This window comes from Orbicella franksi, chromosome 10 (genome assembly GCF_964199315.1).
Source record: "Orbicella franksi chromosome 10, jaOrbFran1.1, whole genome shotgun sequence".
In the NCBI taxonomy this organism is placed as follows: Eukaryota; Metazoa; Cnidaria; class Anthozoa; order Scleractinia; family Merulinidae; genus Orbicella; species Orbicella franksi.
In genome coordinates this window covers 6,859,281-6,870,146 of record NC_138154.1, presented here as the reverse complement: position 1 = coordinate 6,870,146, position 10,866 = coordinate 6,859,281, and the positions used below count along the sequence as shown (strand labels likewise).

The following is a 10,866-nucleotide window of genomic DNA, read 5'->3' as shown; positions in this document are numbered from 1 at the left end:
CAAGAGAAGAAAGGCTTTCGTCCACAGCAAACTCGCTATCCAAAAGATTCTCGAACAAGACGCGATCAGCGAGGACGACGAAATCATCGAAGATCAAACAATCGAAATGGAAAAATCCACCAAGTGTCAGGTCACGAGGAAATCGACCGGAAGTCGGATTCCAGCGACACTTCGAGCGATGATTGTTTCATCCACCACCTAAAGATACACAAAGCCAGCCAAAGCATTCAGAAGACCTGCACCATCCTCATCAACGGCATTGAAACCACAGTCGAGCCAGATACTGGCGCGGACACCAACATAATGGATGAATATCAGTTCCGAAAACTGCAAACAGAAAGACCGGAAATGGCACTTGAAGAATCGAAAATCAAATTAAAAGCACTCACCCATGACCTGCCAATCATGGGAGAATGTACTGTGAAAATCGAAAACCAGACGAGAGAAACAGAAGCAACAATCGTGGTAGTCCAAGGAAAGATTGACTCACTACCTCTACTGGGAAGACCCAGCTTAGATGAACTTGGAATGCTAAAGATCGATGAAACAGGCGGATTAAAAGAACCAAACAAAGCCGTGAAGAAAATCGAAAATGAGAATCCTGAGCTAGAGAAAATCCTAAATCGGTACAAGAATCGTTTGGAAGGTGTTGGCAAGGCAACAAGAGATGGCCAAGAGATACAAATTCATCTACCTATGAAAGAAGACGCCATACCAATCGCCCAGAAACCTAGACGCGTCCCATACCATCTCATTGAACCCCTCCAAGACAGAATTGAAGAGTTTATCAAAAATGACATCATGGAGAAAGTCCCTGACCACGAAGCAATCACCTGGTGCTCACCAATCGTCGTGCAACTAAAGCCCAAGAACCCTAAAGACATCAGAGTTAGCCTGGACCTCCGTCTCCTGAACAAATCAATGCTCCGCACACGCAACGTCCAAGCTCCAATCACAGAGGACTTTGTAACAGTATTCAGAGACTGTAAGATCTTCAGTAAACTTGACCTTAACCATGGCTACCACCAGTTCTGCCTCGACCCCGAATCACGAAAAACCATGACCTTCTCCACTCCATGGGGCAACTACAGGTACAAACGTCTGGCCTTTGGCGGAGTAAACAGCCAAGACCTGTTCGATGCAGAAATAAGCAAGATCATATCAGGCATCCCAAAGGTTCTCAATAACCGTGACGACATTATGATCGGTGGTAGAGACTGGGATGAGCACAACAAATCTCTTGTGCAACTGCTACAGAGATTGGAGGATCACAACCTGACCCTGCGACGTGAAAAGTGCGAATTTGGAAAAGCGTCCATTGACTTCCACGGACACTTGTTTACACAAGAAGGTCTTAAACCAAGTCCAACCAAGATTCAAGCGGTCCAAAACTGTGCTCCACCAGCATCCAAAGAGGAATTAGTCTCTTTTCTCCAAATGGTAGCCTACCTATCCAGGTACATCAGGAACTTCTCCAGCCGGTGCGAACCACTGAGAAAGCTCACAAAAATCAACGCAAAGTTTGAGTGGTTGACAGAACAAGAAACACCCTTCAAGGACCTGAAAGCCGCCATCACAGCAGCCCCAGTCCTAATCCCGTACCATTCAGAACACGAAACACTTGTCATCTGTGACGGAAGCCCAGAAGGATTAGGAGGAGGTCTGTTTCAGAAGACTGGTAAAGGATTCCAACCAGTACACTATGTGAGCCGGACCTTAACTGACACAGAGAAGAGGTACTCTCAAATCGAGAGAGAAGCACTGGCAGCCGAATTCACTACAACCAGGCTCCAGATGTACCTGCTTGGCGCACCAAAGTTCCAGTTAGCAACGGACCACAAGCCACTGCTTCCACTCTTCAACAACCCAACAGCTAAACTGCCACCACGCATTGAAAGACTGGCCTTGAAAATGCAGAACCTCGACTTCGAAATGATTCACATCCCAGGTAAAACCAACATGACTGACTACATGTCCAGACACCCACTGCTGGAGACAGGGAATGACCGTCTTGAGAAATATGTCATCGCCACTGTCCAATCAGAGCATGCTGTAGTTCTGGACAGAATCAAAGAAGAAACCGCAAAAGACAAACAGCTTACAAAGCTCGCTGCGGCCATGCAAACAGGCAAATGGACCAAGACTGATCCAGACCTCAAGCCATACTTCGACCTGAGAGCAGAGCTATACATGGCAGAAGGACTGATCCTGAGAATGGACAGAATCATCCCCCCTGAATCACTGAGAGACAAGATTATCCAGATAGCCCACAAGCAAGGACACTTAGGTATCAGCAAGACTAAAGAAATGCTACGCCGAAAGTACTGGTTTCCCGCCATGAACTCTCGCATTGACACCGTTGTGAGCACTTGCTTTGACTGCCAGATAGCAACAAACACGCAGCATACTGAACCAGCCAAGATGACAAAACTGCCAGAGAGACCTTGGGAAACCATTGAAATCGACTTCTGTGGACCATTCCCAAGCAAAGAGTACGCACTGGTCATAACTGACCAATACTCAAGATACCCAGAGGTTGAATTTGTCTACTCGACAGCCATCAAGCCGGTACGGCAGAAGTTAAAGAAAGTCTTCGCCACTCACGGCGTCCCCAAGACAGTCCAATCAGACAATGGACCACCGTTTAACTCAGAAGACTTTAAAGAATTTGCAGCAGAAATGGGGTTCACGCACAAGAAAATCATGCCACGACATCCCAAAGCCCAGGGACAGGTGGAAGGTTTCAACAAGCTCATGAACAAGACAGCCGCTATAGCACGCACAGAAGGCATTGATCTCCATGAAGCAACCTGTGACATGCTACAAGCATACCGAGAGACACCTCATCCAGCCACAGGAAATGCGCCATATGATCTCCTCATGAATCGAGCAATCCGTACCAGACTTGACCACTACCCAACAGAGAGAGCCAGCAGGGACGAAGTAGTCAGGAAAAGAGACAGCAAATACAAAGAGAAATTGAAGTCTTACCATGACCGAAGACACAGAGCCAAGAAACACAAGTTCAAAGCCGGAAAAGCCGTTCTCCTGAAATGCGACAAGAAACGCAAAGGAGACACCCCATTTGAACCGTACATCTACATTGCCACAAAGGTAATTGGTTCCACAATCCATGCTAGGAGAACCAGTGATGGGAAAACAGTATGCAGAGATGCATCCAAATTCAAGCTGCTCAGAACAGCCTACGTCCCAGCAAGAGACAAGAAAACAAACCCTGTAAGACCAGTAGTACCACCAGCTGTCACCCAGGAAACAACACCAGTGGCAGCACCAATAGCCACCCAAGGAATTGTCACTCGACAAGTGCCAACTGAGGCAACGCCTACCAACCAAACCCTACCCCTGCGCAGATCACAGCGACAGACCAAATCTACATTTGATGGACACCTGAAGGACTATGCCAAATGAACATTGAATTGACTTTGAACATTGATCAGATTTCAACAATGATTATGAACACTGAACACTTGTTTCGTTACTGACAATTGACTGTGATTATTTCTAATTACTATGGTACTACGGTACCAGCATTGAATATATTTCATTGATTAGGTGCATGTCAATTAATTATTATTTATTGATTGAGTCATGGATTAGTTGCATGTTAAGTACAACCAAGAACGAATTGGATACATGAATTTTAAGGAACTGATCTGAAGAAGGAGGAGTGTAGCGATTACATCATTGATACACGTGATTTAATAATCTACCAATGTAACATGATCGTCCAAGAATGAGATTACAGTAAATTACATCTTAGACTGAACGCGTGTACACTGTACTTGTCTTCCTTCGTCTTACCCGATCACTACAGCGGGCGGTTTTCATACCAGATTTCGGGTGTGATGGTGGATTCATTCCAGTCGCGTCGAGGTTGCTGAAATAAGGCTTCGCATTTCGGATTCAGCTTGGAGATATACAAGCTCAGCGCTCGGTAGCCATCGTTCTCACTCTCTGTTTCATACATACGAGCCGTCTTCTCAAAGCTGGATCGGTCTTGAAGTCCACCGGGATGGTTTTTGGTGGTCTCGTCGTGGGTCATAGTAACGTAGCGCTTGCCGTGCTCGTCTACTTCAAATGCAAAACTCGTCGGCTTCAAATTTCTCTGCCCTTCACGACCTCTTCTACACCAGTAGAGAACAACATGGAACCACACGTTTCTCAGCAAAGACCATGGATTTGCAAGGCTTAATACTGGACCAGCTTTCAATTTCTGCAAGTCGTCAACTGGGATGGCCTCTTTGTGCTGCACATTTTCCTTCCCTTGCTGTTTCAGGCTCTTAATTTTGGCGTTCAGCATACGGTTGGAATTTGAAAACGTTGAAGAATTTAGCTTCAAACTTCTGTTATAAGGTGGGTTGTTCAAAAGCCTCTCTATTGCATTTCTGAACGTAATTAAGGACGACTTGCTGTACTCTTCACCCGTTTTGCTTCGTGCTTCTGTATAAAACTGTGACAGACTGTTGTCAAGTTGTTCGTTGCTCATTTCCTCTAGTTTTGGCAGTACAGGAACTTTTTGTGCACCCCATTCTAGGAAAAGAAAACATTTTTTCCAACTCAGCCTTTAAGTGTTGCAAGCGTATTTCGAGTGGTTAACTGTTAAATGATATACGCAACAGCTGCTAGAAAACATTTAATTGTATAAACAAGTGAAATGTTGCTTTTTGTTGACAAAGATGTAGATAAGCCAGTATAACTCATTATTTAGGAAGCATTGTAATATGCTTTTTTCGTCATTCTGCCTTTTAAATTAAAACAGGTTTTAAGTTTTAGTGTTTGAGATGTGTATTGGATTGTAGTCATGTTTACGTAAATTCATACCTTTGAAAGCGTTTACTGCCCAATTTGTCGAGCTCTTCGTAGACTTTGCTTGCGTTTCCACCAAAAGCCGGTTTCTCTCCGCTTCTGTCAGTTCTGCAAACCGTTTTTTCTTTGGAACAGGTGCCTCATTTTGAGACTCCTTAACGCTGCTACTTTTCTCGGCGTTCAGGAATTTGAACCCGAGTTGAAACCGTGGAAATTCTTCAGCCATAATGGCGGACGGACTAGCTGATTCTCAAATTTTGTCCAGGGCAAAATTTTCGTGACGTAGCTTGCGTGCATATGTTGAGTTATAATGCACGCGCATGACGTAAGCAGAGTGCCTTATGGAGCTATAATGAACTCGAACTGACCAATCAAAGCGCGCGCAATTACTTGAACATTTTATAATAACTTTTCATAGAACAGTTAACATCAAGGCCGTATATACCAATTTTGAGATTCCTAATGTTTTAGTGAGTAGGGTTGTTCTCATGACAGTGAGGTCACGAGAAAACCAAATGTTTAATTTGGTTTCCATCTCTTGGATTTTTAGAAAGAAATCCAGGTTATTGTTTTTATTGCTGTCATGTGAAATGTATGTTCCTAAGATTTTAATTGGATCAATGGAGACATTTATTTCAAGAGGTTTAGTTTTACTATTTTTCAATGAGCCTATCCACAGAGCCTTTGTCTTTCTGCTGTTTAGCTTTAAACCTGAGATATCGCCAAACTTCCCCAATACTGACATACTTTCATGCAAGGACGAGGTGTCCTAGCATATTAATGCAGTGTCATCAGCAAATTGACTTAGTTTAACTTCACAAGAATAAGGTAGTTCAATTCCCGTAATTTTAGGATTTTGACGTATTTTATGTGCCAGAATTTCTACACGTAGGATGGATAATAAGGGACTCAGTGGGCATCCTTGCCTTATGCCTCTTGACACCTGGAAATAGTTAGTCATGTATCCTCTGTTAATAACCCCACTCTCAACATCACTATAAAGTACCGAGATCCATTTCTGAATGTTTGGGCCAAAATTGAACAATTTTAGCACGTGTTGGATAAAGGACCATTCCAACATATCAAAGGCTTTTTCAAAGTCTATGAATAGCAACATACCAGGAAGTTTACTTGATTCAGTGAATTCCATTTGGTCATTTAAAAGCCTCACGTTTTAGCCGATATATCATCCTTTTAGGAAGCCCATTTGATCTGAGTGAACCAATTCTGGCAGTTTTGGTTCTATTGTTTTTGCGATGTCTCTGGCAAGTATTTTGTAGTCGACATTAAGCAATGTTATCGGCCACTTAAAACTGTAAGGTTATTTTCGTCCTTTGGTATAAGCGATATAATTCCTTGCCTCTGAGATATAGATAGCTTGCCTGTTTCAAAGCCTTCATTAAAAGAGTCAATGAGATTTCTCCATAAAAGTTCGAAGAAAGTTTCGTAAATTTCTTTTGTAAAACCGTCGTCACCTGGAGTTTTGCCAAGTTGGAAGCCTTTTAAGGCATTCAACAATTCATCTTTTGTCAGGTCATGTTCGAGTTCACTTACTTCATCTTGGCAAAGTTTTGGATTTTGTAGGTTCGAACTGAATAAAGCAAAGTGATCCTCATAGTCGTTATTTTCTTGCGAGAAGAGGTCAGGAAATTTTTATAATAATTTTCTATTTCCTTGTTTATTTCAGTCATATCAGAGATAATTTCATCATCTGTTGTTTTAAGCTGGGTTATAATCTTTTTCTCACAATTCCGTTTTTCCAAATTGAAGAAATATTTCGTTGGTTTCTCGCCATTCTCGATCCACCTGGTTCTTGAACATTGCCTCTTTTCCCTTTATAGAATAGATTTCAGTTAGTTCTCTTCTAAAGTTTTCGAGCTCCATTAGAACATCGTCATCTAAACTTTCATTGTTACAAATTTCTTTATCTAGCTCTTCTAATTTGCATTGAATGATTTCTCAAATTGAACTTTTTCTTTTTGGAATAGGCAATTGTCATGCTTCGTATTTCCATTTTCAGTAGTTCCCAGTACAATTGACAGTTCTTGAAATTTTGGTATTTTTCTTGAAAGGAGGGGTAGTTACTTTTAATTAAGTTAATATACTCATTGTCTTTTAGTAGCGTGTTATTAAATTTCCAATTTCCGGGCCTGCATGCTGGTGCTTGGTCAATCTCCATACTAAGGAATACAGCCTTATGATTGCAGGCAATTGAGGTTCGTGTTTCTATTCTCTTTACTTGATTGATTAATTGTTTTGTAATTATAAAGAAATCTATCCTGGACTTCAGTTTTCTATTTTTAGCTTCATGGGTATATGTTTTTGAAGTTGGGTGAAGTCTTCTGTAAACCTCAACCAAATCAAGCTCTTTCATCAGGCTCAATAGACCATTCCTATAACTTGTCTCTCTCCATGGAAGCCCACCAGTCTTATCTAAGTGGCTAAGTGTAGTATTCCAATCTCCTACCATAATGACCTTAGAGATACATGTTTTAGATACTAGAAGATGGGTGAGTTTTTGCAAGAAAGGAATTTGCAATCAGCAGTCAGTCGGTGCATAGACATTTACTACAAACAATTTCTCTGTTGTTAATTTCAAATTAGCAAAAATATACCACCCCTCTTCATCACTTTCTATGGTTTCTAAAGGATAACCATTTGCTTTTACTAGTATACGTACACCTCTGGAATGTTGTGAGCTGAGAGAGAATATAATCTGTCCACCCCATTCAGCATGCCAAATTGTTTCATCTTCCTTTTTAGAAAAAGTTTCTTGAAGGCAAAAGATTGATGCTTTTTGTTTCTTTAGATAACAGAAAATGGCTCTTCGTTTTTCTTGTTTACGAAGACCACAGACGTTCAGTGACAAAATCTTCAATCGTGACATGAATTTGCATACAACAATAAAGCATAAGTTATTCTAAAGGGAACAAAAGTAACATGGATTGCAAAGCAACACTATACCAAGACCAAAGAACAAAAGCATAGTAACACTTAAAACTTACTCTTCTGGGATTTGCCTGCGTCCTTTCAAAAACTCAACACAAATAACCAAGGTCAAGTGAAAATTATCAACAAAATCCCGCAAATGCCGTCAGTCATCGAAGCAAACTTAGTACGATGATCATGATTATGTAACATATTTCAAAATCTGGGAGAAGAAAGAAGGTTACAGGGCTAAATGAACTAAATATTGGCTGAATCTTAAGTATTGGTGCATCTAATTTAATTTGATAAGGTCTGCCTCACACTTAATTTGAATAACAAAGCTACTAGATGGGTCTGTTTTCACAAAATTTGTGCCATCTAAAGTCCAGATTCTCCAGTTTCAATGGTCTTTTTTATCTCTGACCTTTTTAAATGGTCACAGTGACCACATCATTTTCTGTCATGTCCACCATTTGTGAGATGTTGTCGGTTCATTTTGGTTCCTGCGTTCCCTGTGAGTTTTCACTGCTCAAGCTGCTCATTTCATCTCACTTGCGTATTCCTCCGGTTTTATTTTTCTTCCCGAGGCCTTTTTCCCCAATTTTCTATCAATTTGAATGTCTACTTCAGGACCGCAGCGGAGCTCAGAAAATTGCGTCTGCCACCATTGCCACTCTTCCCAGATCTCTAGCTTGAATAATTCTTGATAAACAGTACTAAGGTTTGTAAATTCTTGGGCATTATCCGGAAAAAACACGTCACACTACAAATACTATCATGGGGTACCCACAAGGTACTATTACATGTCAACTCTGTTCAGTTTCTTACTTAGTCTACCCATGCGGATATAATGGGCTGTAACAATAGCATCAATTGCAACGCTGCTTGACTTGTCGGGAGGAAGAAAAGTTCACTTTCAGTGTAGTTGTGTACCTACCAGCTTCCAAACACTGAAGGTCACCATCTTTCACAAGTATAAGGAGCTTTCTTGAGAAATAGAGCACCATCAGACAGGTTAGGAGGTAAATTACCACGGAGCCAGATGAACACAACCAACTGGCCATTATGTTAATTAGCACTTACCTAATATTGGAAATCAATTAGTTTAGTCGATATCAATCACTGATTGCCATCGATTGATATCTGCAATCAATAACAACTCATAGAAATCGATTCTCATTGATTGACAAAAATTTCTAACAATCAATATTCCTGTGTTCAGGAATAATGATTGTTAGCGATGGAACAACCTGGTTCCAAGGGCTTTTCCCTGAAAAACCACGCTAAGTGATGATTTTGTGTAAACGTTTTTTTGCATGAATTTTTGCAGGTGATTTTCAATTTAATAGAAAACATCCTGTATTTTGCTTTGCTGGTTTGCTCCTCATTTTCGTGAAGTAAAGTATGTAAATATACTAAGTTTTCCTGCAGCATCTTATGGACAAGAAACAAAAGAAAACTTTTGTTTCACTGAACAATGAAATCACCGAAGTGCCACTTAACCACTGATTCACGGAGCCAAGAAGAGCATGGGCGGGCCCGATGTGCGGATGTGCATTTGTTGAAGGAGAGTTTTTACATCCTTGACTTCTTATAAATTGCAGACAATCACAAATCCGTGGCTACAAAAGAAAAGTGCCGAGGTCCACTTGTAGTCAGCTAATGACTGGGAGTAAAAAACATAAGAGAGGGGCCCGTGGTTCAGCTGAAGAAGACCCCCAACACTTGTAAACCCACCAATATGGCGGCCACAGAAGACATGCAGGATCAGGAACCAACAACTGAGGAACCAGCAATCACTGCTACCGAAAGCACTGCCACTAAAACAAACCTCGAGGAGCTCAAAGAAATGTTGGTTGATATCCAAATCAACATTCCAAATATTTTTCAACAAAATAAAAGCATAAGGAATGAGTTGGCTGAGCTCACAACAACCGTTCTGGAACAGAAGCTCGAAATCACTCACCTTAAAACCTCGCTAACAAAGATTACAAAACAATGTGCTGATGCTGAATACGAATTAGCAGCTGTGAGGAAACAAGACAATGAACAAGACGAAATCATGACCAGCTTTCCCCTCTGAAAAAATTTATGCAAATTAGGCTAAGGAGGAGAAATTCTCCTCAATGGCTTATCATTAGGGAGCTTACAAATCGACAACTTTTGCACAATGCTGCTGTGACATGCTCACTGCACATGCCTTTCTGTGCTCTTGCCAGCTTCGCGCCAAAGTTGATGACGTTGGTGAGAGCGATTTGCTGGCATCTTGGAAACAGGATGATGTGAGGTTGGTTTTCAAAGTTTTCTCTCGATACTTCGTGTATTTTTGCCAGATAATTTAAGTACTACATTAGGGGATGTCCTTGACGTTTGATTTTAATTTTATTTGCCTGTTTTTGTTCAAGAAATGACCTTATACAGTGCCGTGGTGAACGCTATGAGTTCAACCAACTCTGAAAGCAGTCAAAGCACGACATGGTATGAATGAAAAGTAAATTGCTGTATGAAAAATCTTTCATTTTAATCATGCTTGACTGAAATATAAGACATTTTCTAGTGTACAATGAGTTTGAAAGGACTAAAAAGTTTTTTAGCATTCATGTCGACAGTTACAAACAAGGACTAGATAGCTCAACTACAGAGCTAGACGGTTTTTCCTCTGTTGTTTTGAGTGGTCTTATAGGCAGCCTTATCTTTTAGAACACAAATTTTTCTTGACTTACAGCTGTGCTTTCTTTTCTGCCATGATAGCACATTTTGTTAGTCTGCCTTGTGTATTTTTTTTCTTGAGCTCCTGAGACAAACACCCAACCAGTGTGATTTCATAAATAAATAGCTTGTTGAGAAAGGGTTACATTTACAGTTAGCAAGAGTCAAAAAATGCGAGGCTGCGCATTATATCCTCATTATGTACTTTATGAAACAAGATTTGAAACGATGACAGTTATGTTTATAGAAATTAAGCTTAACTGATGCATCTACTTTCCTGTTGGTATTAAATTGAACAATTGATCTTTGCACAGAGCTCTATAATTAATTTTAGTTTTTATTCTAAACAATATTTACAGAAGGGAGTCACATGCGTTCATTTTCAGTAACTCCAGTACCTTT

The 10,866-nt window shown here is 40.8% G+C and overlaps 1 protein-coding gene across 1 annotated transcript; it reads right to left on the bottom strand.

Moving 5' to 3' along the window:
- Positions 1 to 3,829: 3,829 nt before the first annotated feature.
- On the bottom strand, positions 3,830 to 5,199 carry LOC145501549 (uncharacterized). The gene has a single exon (XM_081481005.1). The coding sequence runs from the start codon at positions 4,505 to 4,507 to the stop codon at positions 3,830 to 3,832; it is 678 nt and encodes a 225-aa protein (XP_081337131.1). The 5' UTR covers positions 4,508 to 5,199.
- Between the last annotated feature and the right edge of the window lie 5,667 nt (positions 5,200 to 10,866).